This window comes from Oreochromis niloticus, linkage group LG5 (genome assembly GCF_001858045.2).
Source record: "Oreochromis niloticus isolate F11D_XX linkage group LG5, O_niloticus_UMD_NMBU, whole genome shotgun sequence".
In the NCBI taxonomy this organism is placed as follows: domain Eukaryota; kingdom Metazoa; phylum Chordata; class Actinopteri; order Cichliformes; family Cichlidae; genus Oreochromis; species Oreochromis niloticus.
Window position 1 is genome coordinate 16,000,956 of NC_031970.2, and position 18,381 is coordinate 16,019,336.

Sequence of the window (18,381 nt, forward strand, 5' to 3'; positions counted from 1 at the left end):
AACTATTTTTATACTTCTATTTTTTTTCGATTTTGGAAGTGTTCTGATTCCAACTGATTTCCTTTGTTTGACCTGATATTTTTTTTTCGTCTGTAGGAACCTGAGAGCCCCTCTGTCTGGCAACCGAAGACCTCCGTGCCGCCCACAGAGCCCCACTGTGGCCCCGCCCCCCATGCACCTACGGCCCCCGATGCACCCTGTGAAACGGACATGAGCCAGAAGCCAGACACAGGATCCCTGCCCTCTCAGGGGTCTGGACTGATGGTTCCGGCCTCCCCATCACCTTCCCCTCATCCTCCCACACAAGCTCCGCCCACTAAGTCAGACTGCCACTCCTTCCTCCCACGCCCCCCATCGCCTCATCCTCATCCAGACTCCACCTCCTCGGCTCCCAGTTTAGGTTCCTCCCCCTCTCCCGCTCCCCTACCCCAGCAGCCCCCCTTGGTGGACGTTCGCATGATCGACTTCGCCCACTCCACTTTCAAGGGTTTCCGCGGCGACACAGCCATACATGATGGGCCAGACAGGGGCTACATGTTTGGACTGGAGAGCCTTGTCCAGATCCTGGAAAGCCTGCGGGACGACAACCTGTAGCTCCATCACTCACTTCTGTATCTTTGTGAGGACCCCCTGAGAAGGTTTGTCCCACAGTGCGGACCAGCCTCACACCCAAAGTATAACTGGTCCTCACAAAGATAGACACAGACAGACACAGACAGACACACACACACACACACACACACACAGCTGGTTGTGAGATAGTTCAGGTTGTGCTGTCAGTGCAGTTTGTCTAGCTGTGTTTCCAGCAACAATCGGCTGTAAATATGGAACATGATTCTCCAGGACATCGCTGTGCAACTGCAGGGAAGTGGGACATTGGAGCCAAAATGGCTGCCAAATAAAGATGATACGGAGAACCAACACATACACTCACAGCTTGTGCTTCTATTCTTGTGAGGACCTTTGACATAATGCATTCCCTGAACGTAACCACAGCTAAATGACAACCCTGTAGTCGCCATGCTCATCTTTAAAGTAACTTTTGTCTTTCTGGGCGCCATTTTAATCATTCTGAAATTACAGGATGTGGTGGAGCACCTCCTGAGCTTTCTCCTGATGGCTTTACATGTTTTATTTTATTTTAATTTTATTTTTTTTAGACAAGTTTCAGAAGTCTCTTTCAGCAGGAACATGTCCGTCTCATTTCAGTCATTCAGGAGGCTAAAAATAATTTAAAAGGAATGAAGTTGTGGATGAGATCCACTTTAAAATACAGGAATGTCTTTCTGGGAAAGATTCAAATTACAGAACAGTCCAGTCTGAATAGAGCTTTGTTTATTTTACCATCACTTTCAGAATGATGAGTGTGCATAGTTGGAAGAGGACAGTTTCTCTGTGTTCGCCTAATTATGTAAGTGAACTAGTTTGAAAAACAAAAAAAGGGGAAACAGGTAAAACCAGATCAGAGCAGAGTACTTAATGTCCTTTGGTACAAATCTGGAAACTAGAGCAGGGGTGTCAAACTCATTTTAGTTCGCACAACCCAGTTTTATCTCACATTTTTCAAACCATGCATTTACAGCTAACAATAAGTGCAATTTAAACAGTGTGTATCGTTTTGTTTTCGTCTTTCTTGACATTACATTTGCATTACAGTTTAACAGTAGTTTTTTGTAAACACACAACTTTCATATATTTAGGATTTTGGAGCTAAACGGCAGTCCATCCTCTGTGCGGAACAGATGTTTGACACCCCTGAACATGAGAAACATTCCTCTTCCCTCCTTTCAGTTTTGAAACGGCCTTCTCACACGTTCTGCACAGTGAAATAATAAACCAAAGTCGCTCTTTAACCATAACAAAATGTGAAGGATGTCCTCACAAAGATAGAGGGACACACACGCTCACAGACACACATCCTGGGAACAGTTGTCTTTGGAGCTGTTTGACAGCGTCCCAGGACACAGCGTCCTGTCTGATTGACCAATCAGCTGAATCCCACAGACCGCCCACTGAACACTTTATTCCCTCACTCCCTGACCTCCCATCACCTCCTTGTCCTCACTCCTCTTCTTCTACAGAAACCAAATCTAGACAGGTGAACAGACCTCATGCTCAGAAAAAGACCCAAGAATCTGTGAAAGCAATAGATGGCAAACTCTTTTTCTTTCTTTTGGCCCCCCACATAAAAGTATAACAGAGACATAGAAGTAGGCTTCAGGGAGAGAGCATAGATGCATTTCAAAATGTTGTATGGCCTTTTTTTTGTTTTATTTTTGTTTTGTTTTTGTTTTTGTTTTTGTTTTTTGGGAGATTGAATCAGGAAAAACAGGAGTAGTCGGTGTCCTGCAAAATCATCCTCGGGGTTATTGGAAGCATAAGTGTCACTTTTCCAAATCTGGTGTTGGTGATGCTTGAGCCCCTTTCAGACATGTGTCGCTTTAACATGAGTGTTCCTCACGGTTTCTTTACAACACTCCCACTAGAATGATGGCGAGAGCTAAAAGTACACACACAATGTTTACTGCATCATAGAAAAACCCAGTATTGTGAGCAGTGTAATCGCACTTTGAACTGCCGTCTTCCATAAGAGCAGCGTCTCTCTGTGCATCTGTGAGCACTGCTGAGAAAGCTGTTCCTGGCCCTCTTTAACCTTACTACATTATATAAACCGAGACATTATCTACATGTCAGAGCTGTTTAAGTTATTCTGTTGAGCACTAAGAAAGTCACATTACAGGACTTTCTTAGCGCTCCGTCTGTGAGTGTCTGAAAGGGGGCTTCAGATCTGTATTCTTAATTTATTATTGTCAACAAATGTCATGAAAAAAATACCCAAAACACTGAGACACACCTTCCTCATCTTGTAGATACTTGCAACAGCAGGTGTGTCAAACTCATTTTAGTTCACGGGTCACATAAAGCCCAGTTTGATCTGAACCGGGGCCAAACCGTTTAGACCATACATCTAAGACACCTCTGCAGGCCCCCCCCCCCCTCTCCTTTTTTTAAGTGCAAAAGAAGTCAATTCTGACAACAGATGAGATGTTTTAAGCAAAATAAGTGATTTTTGGTTTTAAAATTTTACTTCTTTACACAAAAAAAAAAGTTTTAGAGATTTTTTTTTTTTTTTTGGTAAACAACAACATATTTTTCACTTCAGATATCATGTCATCAGAATCATTTCAATGGAAAAGCAGTAAAATTGGGGTATATTGCGCCTTCTGGCAGGCTTGTTCTGGCTCCCGGGCTGCATGTTTGACACCCTTGCAGCTACAGCAAGAAATGAGCATTAACCTTCTGCTGAAAGTCTTCCTCAGCAACAGCGCTGTTTACACCAGTTACAGTAACATTTAGAAGGAACTCAAGTGTCTGCACGCCTCCCCTTAAAAACATAGTAAATGTGGGAGTAGTAGTAGTTTAGTGGCTATACTTGAGCTTCCTCAGACGATGGGCTACTGATTTCTCATTTTAAGTACTTTTCATTGATGTTTTAAATACGAACCTACGACCTTTTGATTGCCTAAAATGATGTCCCCACAGGGTCCAGTCTTGTGTGTAAAGGGTCAAGACTTGAACTTTTACTCATAACACATAACACTTAAGATGGCCTGAACATGCCAAAGCAAAATAAAAAAACAAATGCTCATGGGCTTCGTTGCTCTAAAAAGAGAAACTTCACAAATCTCGCTAATTTGTTGACAATAATGAAAAAATAAAGAGTGACAACAGCCTAATTCTTTAAGTTAGGGCTGGGTGATGTGGCTGATTAACCATATTCAGCATATATTATACACAGATGAGTGACAGATAAAAGGAAAAATCTGCACACCTACAAGATCTGGTGAGTGAGGTTTTCCTTTAATTTGTCACCCTTCTGTATTTCATAACACAGAAAACAGGCAAAATCACACGAAAGTATTAAATTCATGTTCATTGAGCTCTTATTTTTTTCAGCTTTTATTTTTTCAGCTTTTATTCTATAAAAAAATATTTTTATAGATGAAAACACTGAATTATCACCCAGCTCTGCCTCAAAAATAATATTAAAAATACATATATATATATATATATTTATTCCCTCTGATTGGTCTACCGATAGCCAGTCGTATTTGTCCATTTATGCTTCCTCCAACTGGTACCTGAGGCTGGGCTTGATGCACCACCGCCCCCTGCTGGACAGCCACAGGAACTTAACCCCAGGAGCTGGAATGAGAGAGAGGGAGGGTGAGCAAATATGAATATTTTATTTTTGGTTTATGAAGGTGATAATTTATTTTTTTATCCTGCCTTTACCTAAAATCTGTGGGTACATGTTCTTGTCTTTTACATGGCTCCCCCACCCCCTCTCAATGTATAAAAGTTTAAAGAAATTTAGTGACTCTGAGACATGGTGTGTGTGTGTGTGTGTGTGTAAGAGAGATGTTGGGAGCATTGTTAACAGTGTTTTTGGAGCCAGCTGAAGTCTGATTTATTTACCAGATTCCAGACTTGAGTCGGCTCGCTGAGCTCCTGAGCTGTTTGCTGGGACGCTCAGCTGTGTGTGTGTGTGTGTGAGTGAGAGTTAGAGCCATCTTCAGTCTTCGGTTTGTTTGACTTCATGTTAAAGAAGCTGGTGAAGAACTGCATGCACATTAAACGCCCTCCTGTTTGAGTCTGTTTTCACCACCACATCAGACCGCCCTCGTTCCAGTCGTCTCTGAGTTTCAAGCGGCGATGGGTCCACGCGTCCTCTCAGATCATGGATATTAGCCTCAGTGATTGATCGGACTTGTTTAGCAGCATTCTCTGCCTCTGCCATCGTCCTGACTGTTTGTTTAGAACAGTGAAAATAAGTGAGATTAAATCTTTCCAGAAGCTTTTGGGCTTGTGTTGTGATTCTTGAAAGCACACTCGGGGAGGGAGGGGACCAGAATTAAAAGACTCAGTAAAGTAAAGACTCACTCACATCATCCAGTGTCTGAGTTCAGAGTGAATAATCAGGGAAAAAATTCACCTCTGGGCATTTGGGACCAGGATCCAACTAAACAAACATACTTTAATGCCTTCCAGTCACAGTTTATCCACAATTCATCCTCTCAAATCTTATTTCCTCCCCCTGGACTTGAAAGCAGGGGAGGAAGAGTAAAAACGAAAACAGGGGTTGAGGCAACAGGTGCTTTAAATAAATGAGACCCAAAAAAGAAAAACAATCAAAAGTGGGGATTTAATGAAAAGCTTGGTAAAGAAAAATTTTACTGGCTGTGTTGTCTGTTGATAGTCATGGAAAATAGAGAATTGGGCAGGCTGACGTGGCTGAAAAGCAACATTCTCTTTTACACACAAAAATGACAAATTAAAGGGAAAAATCTCCACAACTACAGTAAGGCCTAACACCTTGCTACAACACTTCCATGGATTTTCCTTTAATTTTTCTGGTGAAGCAAAAACCTTGCTTTGAAGTCCTTTTTAAAATTATGTCAAATAATGGTGTTTAGTGCAGCCCAACTACAGTGTGTGAGTGCAACAATGTTCCTTTATAACTCTTATATTTAGCCCTGCTTTTAATTAAATTTGTAAGTAGAATAAAATGCAGGGTAAGAGTCCTCCTTTCATCACGCTTTGTACATTCCAGCTGTGCCACTGCTCTTGTAAACATGGAGGGTAAAAACACTCCAGCAAAAGATGCACCTGTGCATCTTCTCTTCTATTGATCTCTTCTATCTCTTCTTCTCTTCTACCAGCTTCTATTTAGAGGCTGAAACATGCTTTAAAATTATTTACTTTTTCAGGTCACAGGCAGAAGGGCAGAGCAGGTAAGAAGGCATGAAATGAGAGAAATCTTCAAATTCTCTGCAAACATCAGAGAACCACTTCCACACAAAAAAAGAACCACAAGTGAAAGCAAGATTTCTCCATTTACATACTCACTGGCCACTTAATTAGGTACACCTGTTTAGCCGCTAACCAGTCAGAGGCATGTAGACATGCTCCAGACTACCCACTGAAGGTAAAATCGGGACGAAAGGTGATGCAAGTGACTTTGAACATGGTATAGTTGTTGATGCCAGACAGGCTGGTCTGAGTATTTCAGAAACTTCTGATCTGCAGGGATTTTCCTACAAAACCATCTGCACGGTTTACAGAGAATGGGGGGAAAAAAGAGAAAATATCCAGTGAGCGACAGTATTCTGGGAGAAAATGTGTTATTGATGAGAGGAAAACAGAGAATTGTGGCACTGCTAGCAAAGCAAAATTAACTCAAATAATCACTCATTACAACCAACGTATGCAGAAGAGCATCTCTGAGTGCAAGTGCCAAACTATGAAGGAGATGGGCTGCAGTAGCAGAAGACCACATCGGGTTCCACTCCAGGAAAGTGAGCCGCACATGGAAAAATGTTGCTCCAATGTAATAAAAATGTTGTCAGATTAAATTAGTCTCTAATATTGTTGGATATGAATAAAACACCCTGAGGCGATCGTTTTACGCTTTAACTTTATAAATAAAATATAATCAAATAGTAGCACTCAGAAAATTTAAATTTCACATATTTGTAGTTTAATATTTAGAAATATTTTCTTTTTAAATTCGATATTATATTTGATTGCATTTATATAAGCTGTATTTAAAAGCTGGACATAGCCATTGTGATGTGACACATGTAATTCCATACATAACCCTTAAAATATATTTTAATGCACTGTTCCTATTCCGAACACTAAAATTGCTTACAGCTAGCAATAATACAAGGAGAAAAAAAAAAAATAGATATAGATATGTAATTCACCCATAAGCATGTCATCAGGTCTGTTAGGCTCGAGAGAGCCCCACCCTGAAGCTTGTACATTACACGTCCACGAGTAAGCAAAGGCCCGCTTGACCTGCATGATTCAAATTTTGTCATCAGACTGTGGGTGTGAGTATTGATGATTTACATAACAGTGCACCAAATTACAGCATTATTATGTTTATTTTTGCTGTCATTGTCATACATCACCATGTTGAATACTGACATCAATTTTACACTGCTACATCACATTTTATAAATTTACACCTAGCAATTTAGAGCAATATGTGTATAAAACATGTAATCTTATATTCACGGGCTATTAGCGGGCTATTATAACGTAAATATCCAGGACATGTGGTAATGTGTTTGTATAGTCCCGCACATTATTTGGATATTCAAAAATATTAAAACTAATTAAAAACACTGTGGAAACTGCTGTTTTATCAATACAATAGCCTACAGATCTCTAACCTTACTGTACACCTGTGTAGCATCAGTAAAGACAATGGGGACCCCCATCACACCTTTCTTTAGCAGATACCACATGTGTTGTTTTCCAAAATAAATAACCTTACAAAAACAAGATGGTGCTTGATTTATTATTTGTATTTTAAAATCTGCAAATGTTTTGTTTTGTTTTGTTTTGTTTTGTTTTATTACAAAAAATATGCATGTGTACAATAACATATTCGCACAGTTGGCTCTCGGGGCAGTATTTACTTTTAAGGGAATAGTATAGTATGTTCTACATCTTCAGTTTGTTTGTTGTTTTTAAATGTAAATGATTAAACAAAACATTATGCATCAGTTGGTAATGGATGATTGGAATTGATTTGTAAATGACTTGTCATGAATAACTCGAGCTTATTATATAATATTATACTGCATTATATTTGCATCACTTTTTCTCTTAAAACACATTTTAGGGTCAAGGGGAAAAAAGGCAGATGTGAAATGTAAGAGTGAGGTCAGAGGTCAAAGGTGACATGACATCTGGATTCAAACTGTAATGTCATATTAAGAATACACCAGCATCATTTCCTATTTGTTGCCTTTGACCTTCACATCAATCTATCTTTTCGAGCTGTGGTGTTTACGAACGCTAACAAAAAACATATGTTTTGCATGCTCCTTAATTTCCCCCCATTTTCTTTGTGAAATAAAAATATGCATATGTGTATGTCAGCCTAACACGCTCCTCTTTTAGCCCCTAAATTATCAGCCTGGATTGCCGCCCCACCGGCCCCGCAGCAGGTCGTACTCCCGGTACAGGATGTAGTCCTTCAGCCGCTCCGGCAGCGGCATGAAGCTCATGAAGACCTGGGACCGGAGACGGAGGCGGCCGAGGCTCCGGCGGATCCGCAGGCGGCATAGATGCTGCAGGCAGCGGGCGTTTTCTGAGAAAGCAGCGGAGGAAGTGAAGGCCATTGGTGAGTTCAGTATTTTCCCTCTGAGATACGAGACAACATCTAATTTCAGTCACCTTGCAGTCTGCAGATGTCCGGCCACTGCTTCTGCTCCATCAGAACCGCCTTCAGTTTGGAGCACATGGTCACGTGATCCATGTAGTCCAGCAGGACACGAACTACGTGACCCGACAGATGTTTCAGCCAGGAAACTGTGATCACCTCGCAGAACTGCGCTGACGGACAAACGGAAGAGCTTTTATTTTATCACTGAAAACAAACAGAGAAGGTTTACCTTCTGAGTCTGAGTCACTAGTGGTGATTAACCTTAAGCCTGTGATCTGGAGAAAGGAAAAATCGGCTTTTTGTGGAAAGTAACATGTTCCTGATCGTTTTGTTTCCTTGGAGAACAATTCAACAAACGAACAAAATCTACATATAGACCTAGTAGTTGCTTAGGGTTGGGGTTTTCACTGATGATAAAGAGGCTGATGTTCCAGCAGCTTGTAGTATAAAGAACAACTTTATTCACTGACATGCGTTTTGGCCTATTGCCTTAGGTCATCAGCAATATATTGCAGACAGCACTTAAAAACAACATGTGTGGGGTATACTTTAAAATATACCTTAAAATGTCTGTCCTTTTAGACATAAGTTTCACGTCTATTTTATTTATAGTCTAGAGCTCATTTAACAAAACTTGACCAAAGTGGCTTAGAGACAGGCACATTTACATTCCAGGTTTCTAAAAAAAAACAGTTTTAAAATACATGAAAAGCTGAAAGGCTTGTTTTATTGTGTTAACTAACTACTGTAGATTGTAAAAATGATGGTAATTTAAATAGTCGTCATTAAATGTGTTCATGATTTTCAAATTGATGATTCATCTCATAAGTCATGGTACACTGCTCTCCCCTACGCAAGCTGCCCACCTGGGCTCAAGACTGCCATGAACTGGAAACTGCTAGAACATTAGCGTGACTGTCCACAGTGAAGTGAATTTTAAATAATTATGGACTGACAGGTTGTCAACCAAGAAAGAAGCCCTGCGCCAAAATTGACACTTTCAAGCTTGACTGAAATTTGCATCTACCCACATGGACAAGCTAAATACCTTGTGGAGAAAAGTTTTATGGTCTGGGACTGTTGGATAGAATAATAAAGAGGGAAAATACTTTCACAATTCCATCTCTAATACAGAGCTAGATGGTTGAAACTTGGACATAATTGAGTCTTCCAAAAGGACAATAATCCCAAACACATATCAGAACTGGTTTTGGGATGGATGAAGTGGGCTAACATTAAGCTTCAAATCTGTATGTGTAATTTGACCCTGTGTGGATAAGAGAAAATCCAAAATGAATTCAACCTTGTGCACCTAATTCAGTTTTTTTTTTTCATTAAAGACTTATGCCGTACAATCATTCCACCCTGGAAAAACAACAGTTCAAAGAAATCATGAAAAGCCTGAAATCACCATGGCATTCATTCCCATGATGTGTGTGTATAAACTTCTCACAACTAGTAGGTGAAGTTGTGTCAGAAACCTTTATCTCATTTATCACTGGTAATGACTTCGACTGATCATAGGAGCATTTTGGTGGTGAGATTTTTAAATATCTTGGGTCACCTAGAGAAACATGCAGGTTTTACTTCCATCTTATATGTACAGCCTACATGTCACCTTTTATATTACCATAGTGTCTTTGATCACGCTGTCGCTCCATCCCTCATAGTCTTCAGGGATGTGGGGTTTGTTTCCATAGGGACAGTCAAAGCAGCGCTCCACATTGTAACCATAGTTACACAGCATCCTGAGAATCACCTGACACACATGACATGAAAACACACAATAACATGAGTGAAGCTGTTGAATCTGCAGTAGAGATGTACTGAATAAAAACGGCGGCTCACCTCGTCTTTGAAAGCGTACTGCAGTGCTGATGGGAAGTGAGTCGTGTTTATCCTGGCGTAATAGTTGACGTTGGCTCCAAACCGCAGCAGCAGGTCGATCAACTCATAGTTGCCCATGCGCAGTGCAACCTTAAAAAAACAGACGCTGAATCATAAACAGTGGTATTATTTTTTCCTGATGAACAGATGCAGATTCATTCACCCAGCTCAGGACATTGTACCAAACCTTTAAGGAAGCCACGCCCACATCAAGAAGTTGAGGTTTTGCTTGCATATTAGGGAAGAACATTAGGTGAGATAGCTGGGTGTCATCCCTGAGGAAATTTTAATCCTCAGACAGTCAGTGTCATCAATTTCTGGCAAATTTGTTCATTTTCTGCATAAATTTATGATGGAAATGCCTTTTCTAATGTAAAGAAACCACATGACAAAGACACACACTGGTATTCTGCTGCTTCTTTGATGTTTTAATTTGAGAAAAAACCATGTGGAGGGCACATGCCCCCCACCCCACCCCTGAGATCAGCACCTGTGCTCGCATTTGTACCTGCAGACATTTGACCGGGTCCTGGTTGGTCATGGCTCCGGCCTCCAGCAGCAATTTTGCTGACGGCATATCATTATTAGAGACGGCAAAGAAGAGAGCTGACTTCCTCTCATCATCGTAGCTGCGGCGAACCCAGGGGTGGAGCATGTAGTTGGGGTCGTATCCTGCGTTCAGCAATACCTGGTTGGAGTTTGAAGATAAGGGAACATCTAAACTGGGAACTTTTGCATGAGTAATAAAAAGAAGGCATTCTAACATGATGATTTAGCCCCAACAGACCCAGAAATTTCACACTATGAAATGAAGTTGCTTTGAGTCAAGTTTTTGTGCAAAAAATGTTATATTGTCACCAACAATCCTTCATTTAGGAGAAATCTCTCTATATAAATGGTAGAGCAACCAACACGTGCTGTTTACACCTACTTTTATTGATTATAGAAACACCCATAAACACACACACACACACACACACACACACACACACACACACACACACACACACACACACACACACACACACACACACACACACCTTGATGCAGTTTGTGTGTCCTCCCGCAGCAGCTGAGTGAAGGGGACTCATCCCGCTGTCATTTATGTCCCTCATAGAGGTGACAGGAAGCAGCAGTTGCAGAGCTCTGACAGCAAACACACAAGATACACATTTTTCATGCTTGTTGATTTATTCACCAAGTTCAAATTAAGGAGACATTCAGCTGTGCAAAAGACAACAGGTGCAGCGATTTACTGAAACATGTCTAAACACGCATGCAAATATGGTAAAAACACTGTTCGTACAACTCCAATGAGCTTGAAAGTCAGAATTTGATATGAAGACACTCAGAGTTCTTCCTTGGATGCTGGATGCCTTTTGTTCTGTTCTGTGAGCCTTGCTGATGACTAATGCAGTCATCAGCAAGGGTCAGTGTGAGTGAGTCCAGCTCAGCTCACTGGATGACTTTGAAAAATGTAAAAAAGACAAAGGAGATCATCCATTTTGGATATCTTGTTGTTAAGTGTGAGTCAGTACATTTAATTTCAGGTGTCTGAATTCTTTTAGAGCCTTCTTACCGATCAAACAATACCCTGCAACACTACATTAAATAATAGTAGATAAAGCATTAAAGAGAAAATAATGTGATTACAGAAAAACCTCTGTATTTTCACACTGAATGAAACATTAAATGTCATGGTCCTTGGGTCTTGGACCCATGGTTATGAGTTTTGGAGATGTTTATGGATTGTCTTGTTTTGTATTTTTCATAATCTTGTATTTTGGGTTCTGTATCCTGTGTTATTTAGTCTTCTGTTTATGGTGTTCTGTTTACGTTCCTGGGGTTTGTGTTGATCCCGTTTCTGTTCCTTCAGTTGCCTGATTGCTTCAGTTGATAATACGTTTTTAATAACCCCCTTAGGTTTTCCCATTCTGTCCCCCCAGTCTTGTCTCTGTGTTATTACCTGTCTTATTTTGATAGTCATTTGTCTCATGTGAGTTTGGTTCTACTATCCTGTGTTTCTTGTTTTTATTTTTCCGTGAATTAATACATTATTTCAGTTTTTTCATTTATGAGACAATGAGCTTCCAGTATTTTTTCTATATTTTTAAGGATTTATATCTTAGGTGTGGTTTCTATGATAATTTACAGCAGCATTTATTTGTAAAGTGGAAACCCTGAAATGATTTTTGCTTACATAATCATAAATGCATGCTTTATTAAATATTTTCACAAGAAGTTTAAACACCTACTCCAGGTGTCCTCGGTGAGCGACACGGTGGATTGGCATGTGTCCCGTGTGTTTGGCAACGTTGGCATCGGCACCATATTCCAGCAGGAGGCTGATGACGGCTGGATTACCAGACGCTGATGCTTCGTACAAGATGGATGCCTCGTCCTGCGCCTGAGAGAAGACGTCGGCACCTGCAGGAAGAACAACATGCCAGCAACATGCTCTTAAAGCCATGTTGTGTTTTCTTCTCTTTAACTCAAGACTGGTTTCTTTCTCAGCTGAATCTAACTCTGACAGTGACTTTACAGCATGTAATGGACCATTATCTAGTTGAAGCTTCTATCACCTTTCTTCAGCAGAATCTGCACCACCTCTAGGTGACCATCCTGAGCTGCTAGAGCCAGCGGCGTGAGGCCATAGTGGCTGCGGGGGTCGGGCCTTGCTCCGGCCTCCAGCAGCACCTTTACCATCTCCATTCTGCCGAACCGCGAGGCCTCGTGGAGGGGCCGGCGACCGTGGCAACCCTCCTGGTGCACGTTGGAGCCACGCAGGAGCAGCAGCTTCACCAAGTCCAGGCGGTCTAAGCGGATAGCTACAGACAGGCAGAATCAGACAACAACAAACATCACAGAAAAAGCTGTGAGCTAGAGTCTGGATCAGTGTCAGCTCTTGAAGTCTGGAAATGCCATGCATCTTACCCACAAATAGCGGCGAGTCCTGGTTGTCATCCTGAATGTCTGGGCTGGCTCCATGTTTGAGGAGGAAGGAGGCATTTTCTATAAAACCATGTTCTACTGCGAGGAAAAGTGGAGTCTGACCTCGTAGCGTACAACACTTCACTGAGTCTGGGCCAGAAGCTGGAAAACAGCCATCAGGTTAGTTTAAATGAAGGCCATCATCACTTACCACACATCTACACAGAAACACTGAAGCTGACACAAACCTTTGTACATGAGCTCCAGGATGCTCTGGTTGCTCTGAGATGCTGCTTCGTGGAGAGGCGTCCAGCCTCTGCTGTCTGCCAGTGAAAAGCTCTCTTTCTGTCTGACACACAGATCCTTCAGGAGCTTCTCATTACCTGCAGGTATGGACATTCGTACAGAGTCTCAGTCTGCAGCATGTAAACATCAGAACCACTTTTTGTTGTTTTATGTGAAGCATACAGTGGTTCAACAAATATTTGTCCTCATAGAAGGAAAAAATGATAATAATAAGAAGAAGAACAAAACAACAACAATTTTGGTGCCTTTCAAAGCACTCAACGTCATCTGCAGCACCAAATTAACAACAAGGACAGTATTAAAAGAGATTTAAAATCCAGGAGAAATTATTAAAAACAGAAGGTTGTAACAGTCTTGCTGAAGAAGGTGAAGTGGTAATAAGTTCTAAAGATGACATGCAGAAGGTTGTGATGGGTCTGAAGCAAGAAGGAGGAGTCAGGAGAAGAGCTGAAGCTGAGCGTAGGAAACAGGAGTTTAAGGATGAAGATATGCAGGAGCCAAATCACTGAAAGGTGGATACTTGTTATGTTGGGGAATGGGGAGCCCATGAAGCTGGATAGGATGGATGGGTGTAAAATGATCAGCAGACAAGATGATTCAGAGACTTTTAACATTATGGGAAAGAAGGACCTAACAACAATCCATGCAGACAACAAAAGGGTATATGTTGGAAAGTGAGTCCTCAGAGCTAACAAGAATGACTTGACTTTTATTGCGATTGAGTCTGGGCTGATTGAGTGTCATCCAAGTGGTGATGGCCTGTAGGTAGGAGGTGAGGAGAGGAGGGGGGAAGAGAGGATGTGGCACATGTTTTTTATGTGCCAGGGAAGGAGATGCAAAATCTTAGCATAAGAACTAAGATCACTGATGTTTTTCAAGCAGTCACATGCTAGACTGCATTGTGTCAAAGTCTTTGTGTTATTCCAGTGCTAAAAAAGAAAACAATGCTTTAGCTTATTTTTATTATTTAACAATAAAATCAGAAGTGTTCATCTTGTCTCACCTTGTCTAATAGCAGTGAAGATCTTGCTGATGTCTGCAGATTCTGAGCTGCTGGAAAGAAAAAACAGAACAGAACAAAACAAAAAAGCCACCACGCTCTATTACTGGCGCTGTGTGATGTCAAAGAGAGCAGAGCTTGAATATGGTCACATATCAATCACAAAAAAGCTGCTTAAACAAACTTTTTTCAAACAGAAAGCAAACTGAGAGGCTGCATGACGGTTCAGTATTATTTTAAATAGTGAATCATGCAAAGCTGCTACAAAGGATTCCAAAAATAAAAATCTGAAGTTGAATATGAGCATAACAAGTTCCTTAAAACATGGCAAACACCTGATTTTTCCAGGTATCTGCTGGACTGACCTCCTGTCGTCCCACGTTGTGGCGTTTCTGTGCGTCTCCTTCTGCTTGCTGCTCTCCAGCAGACTCTGTTCAATCATGTACTGAGTGGCTGCATCATCTTCATCATCCTCATCGTGAATGCCGAACCGATCGAGCTCCATGATGGCAGAATAAATGATCGCGGTCAGACCAGGTGAAACCTGCGTATTTAGATGGGGTCAGCGTTTAGTCAATCTCTCCTTTCTGATGTTGAAACCGGGCTGCTGAGTTAGAGGTCATATGTTCATGTTAAAGGCGAGAAACCTACACAGGTCATTCCAGACACCAAAGACCAGCCTGTGGCTACGGCTCTAAGGAGACCTTAGATCCGACTTACTTCTCTGAGAACATAATCAGATTACTTAATCTGTGAAACCAGTGCAAGAAATTTAGAAGCAAAAAAATTATCATTTGCATTTAAAACATGCAAGATTTGACTCAAGCTGTGGACCTTTTATTGAAGGTCATCCATCTGTCTACTGTCAAATTAAAGCTTTTTCATGGTGTTAACCTTTCGCATACACTCACCTTTCTGTTTATTAGCAACAGCTGTACACTTGCTTATTCATGCAGCATGTGGCAGCACAAGGAGAAACTGATAAATCTCAGTGATTTTATGGTACGACTGCTGTGGCTGATCTGGAGTTTTTCTCCACAAAAAGTTGTTTTAGCTTTTCCTTTTCCTTACATTTTTCTTGTTTTGTTTGGCCTCAGTGTTCAGCTTAATTATTGACTTTGTCTTCTGAGAATCTTGCTTTTGTCTGTCTGTGAGCTAAATGGAATTTATGGTATTTATATAGCACCTTTCTACTCAGCGGAGCACTCAAAACACTTTTTACTGGAGCACTCATTCATCCGATCATACTGCACTTTTATCTCTGCCTGAGTGCTTTCTAATAGTCTGATTAATGCATCAGGGCAACTTAGGGTTCAGCATCTTGCCCAGGGACACTTTGGTACACAGCTGGAGGAACCACTGACCTTCCAATTGGTAGATGACCCACTCTACCACCTGAGGCACAGCTAAGTTTCTTATGTTTTATTATTGTCTTCAGCCTGTTTTAGTCACAGTTTTTTTTCCTTCTTTTTGGTAAAAGGCAAAAATATCCCTGAGCACAGGAGCACTGAGATTCAATGACGTGATACAATGGGATTTTTTGGAGGTCACTGCAGATAAAAGAAAATAATATTGGAGCTGTGGAGGCTAATATTCCAAGAAAACATACTCAGAGTTTCAGTGATTAAAGTCTTAAAATATGGGAGAAAAAAACATTATAGTCATAAAGCAACGAGGTGGGACCACTGATGTGGTCTAAAATTAAAGGTTCTTATCTAAGAAAAATACTCCTAGAACAAAAGCAGCAGGAAGTGGTGTGGAGTGATTGTTCCAGGTCTGTGTTTTTATTCTTGGAAGTTCTTGAAAGTTCAAAATAATCCTCTGTGTCCTCGGGAACACAGATTTCCTTCCTTCTTATTTGTTTGTTTCTGAGTCACCTGAGAGCTGAAAATTGGTGCTACTCAACACATTATACTCATTTTCAGACACTGTTATTTCTGGACTCTACTCACAGATCAAAATAATCTTTATTCATCCTTTTCTGGGCCTTAGTGCATCCCCTCCAGTCATCACCTGACTGAAACAAGTTGTTTTAGCTCTTCCCCTTTTAAGCCAAGTTTCTACTGATTGGCTGCCCCTCATTAACGTTACGTTTAACAGCCACAGCAGGTGAACGAGGGCTGAAGTGTCTGAGATGAGCATATTAGAGATGCCCGCTCTCTGTGACATCATGCAGAGCCAAGAGTTGAAACAACAGCCTGGAACTGAGTGTGTACTACAGTGTGAAGCAAGCGTTCTTGACTCACAGTGATTGCTTATACATTGTTTGGACCTTATTAGTTGAAACTTTGGCCATGTTTAATATGAGTACCCACCAATGTAACAGTATATATGTGTTAGGAAATAATGCAAGGCAGAATAGGTCCATGTTCAGGAGACAGGAGGCCTGAGTTCACCAGACCAGTTTGAAACTTTAAAGTAAAACCATCATCTCATTGTAGGTTTGTGAGCTGACAGATCAGATGTCACCTGTTTCCTTTACCTTGTGGTTTGTGTTGGGTTGGCTGAGGAGTCCCTGCAGATTCAAAGTTGTTGTTGCTGAAAGCTGGCAGAAGGAGAAGGAGGAGGTCTGTGAAACCAGACACGGGTTCTCTCAATAAAGCTCCACAGCTTCTGTGTCCTTCAACAATATGTTCATACAGCATGACTCCAAATTTACTGCGATTTACTCACCAGATTAACACATCTGCATCAGAGACGTCTCACATATGTGACAATCCTGCAAAGCTCAGGCTCAGGGCCTGTCATGTTTCCTCTGTGCAGCTACAACACTCTGGCTGAGAGGACGGGGATCTGACACCAGTTACTATATTTACCTGCTGTAGACAGACAGCGTGACACTGCAGGGTGGTTAGAGCTGTTTACCCTGACACACCTCCACCCTCCAGTCTGTTTGGTGTCTGCTTCTCATTGTCAGCTCGTCTGCCTGATTTTGTTGACAATTTAGAATTAAAACAAGAAACTGTTGACACAATTCATCAGAGTTTGCCTGAATTTTGTCATCAAATTGTCCCAGTTTAAAAAAAACACACCTCAGATTTGCCTGAAAGGTTTTCCTAATAGCTAGGTATTATCCCAAATTTCAGGTTCTTACTGTCATATGACTGTTTTTAGAGGGGTTTTTTTTTTTTTTGAAGAAAACGTTCTAAGCTCTGTTCTTCAAATTGTTTAGAGCAAATATCTGGTACTGTGGCAGGGCTCCAGCTGTGGACCTGCCTGGCGAGCTTCACGACGCTGAGCTGTGAGCACAGACCTCACTAAAGGTTGTCAGCTGGAGGTCAGTTAGGGCTCTGGTAGTGCTCCTGCTTTTGGACCTGGCACAAAGGAGCAGATACCGGTCCCGCTGCTGGGCTGATGACCTTCTATGGCCCTGTCCGGCTCTCCTTGTAACTCCTCCACACTCTTAAAGCTCAGCTGGAAGACAGAGTAAACCTTCTGATGGCACTGGAGGAGCTGGACTAGCCTGCAGGCACCACCTCACACTATCAGTGCCAAGGACGCAAGCATAAAGCAAAACTAGACAAATCAGTCAGGAGGGACAAGGAGAGAGCGGTGGTCATGGATTCAAAATGGTTTCTGGATCCAACTTGTTATCCATGAAGTCTAAACGACTTGGTGTCATGCTGTGACTTATTTATTTTAATCAGTGCAAAATGTAATTTAAACTTTGTCCACCAGAGGGCAGCGTTTTACCGTGTTTACTAAGACGTTATCAGCTGTTACTGTTAGGCATTTCTTTTTTTAATTTGTTTTAGCTTGAAGCTCGTTTTCTCAAGAGGTATTTCATTTCTCCAGGGCACCACCATCAATGAACGTGTTTTTAATGACCTCCTTAAATAAAAATTACAGACTCACTGCAGCATCTGCTGTTACAAAGCGGTATCAGACTAAAAGCACAGACAGCACAGATACAGCTTTAGTTTCTCTCCTTGGAAATTAAGTCACAGAGGCATGAAGCTTGTATACCACTTTTAAAAGAATAAGTACATTTAAGTGTAGTTTTTACTTTTAT

General features: G+C 41.3%; 2 protein-coding genes across 5 annotated transcripts in view; one reads left to right on the forward strand and one right to left on the reverse strand.

The window, feature by feature from the left end:
* The window catches only part of ip6k1 (inositol hexakisphosphate kinase 1), a 35,170-nt gene extending 30,308 nt beyond the window's left edge, over nt 1-4,862 (forward strand). Inside the window, exon 9 of the mRNA XM_005453582.4 lies at nt 97-4,862. Coding sequence (XP_005453639.1) covers nt 97-594 — 498 coding nt within the window. The 3' untranslated portion in view covers nt 595-4,862. The remainder of the gene's footprint in view (nt 1-96) is intronic.
* Nucleotides 4,863-6,930: 2,068 nt separating this feature from the next.
* asb14a (ankyrin repeat and SOCS box containing 14a) lies at nt 6,931-17,226 on the reverse strand. Of its 4 annotated transcripts, none has more exons than XM_005453580.4 (14): nt 17,043-17,221; nt 16,852-16,914; nt 14,735-14,913; nt 14,373-14,422; nt 13,312-13,446; nt 13,067-13,225; nt 12,715-12,960; nt 12,388-12,559; nt 11,173-11,278; nt 10,641-10,820; nt 10,094-10,222; nt 9,876-10,004; nt 8,257-8,410; nt 6,931-8,170 (listed from the first exon to the last, which is right to left on the reverse strand). In XM_005453580.4, exons 3-14 carry the CDS (start codon nt 14,872-14,874, stop codon nt 7,992-7,994), a joined length of 1,779 nt encoding a protein of 592 aa, XP_005453637.1. In that variant the 5' UTR covers nt 14,875-14,913; nt 16,852-16,914; nt 17,043-17,221; the 3' UTR covers nt 6,931-7,991. The 4 variants fall into 4 exon arrangements, with proteins under 4 accessions (XP_005453637.1, XP_019214733.1, XP_003448466.1 ...); XM_019359188.2 differs by having other exon boundaries at nt 14,373-14,419; nt 16,852-16,938; XM_003448418.5 differs by having other exon boundaries at nt 16,852-16,938.
* Nucleotides 17,227-18,381: the final 1,155 nt, after the last annotated feature.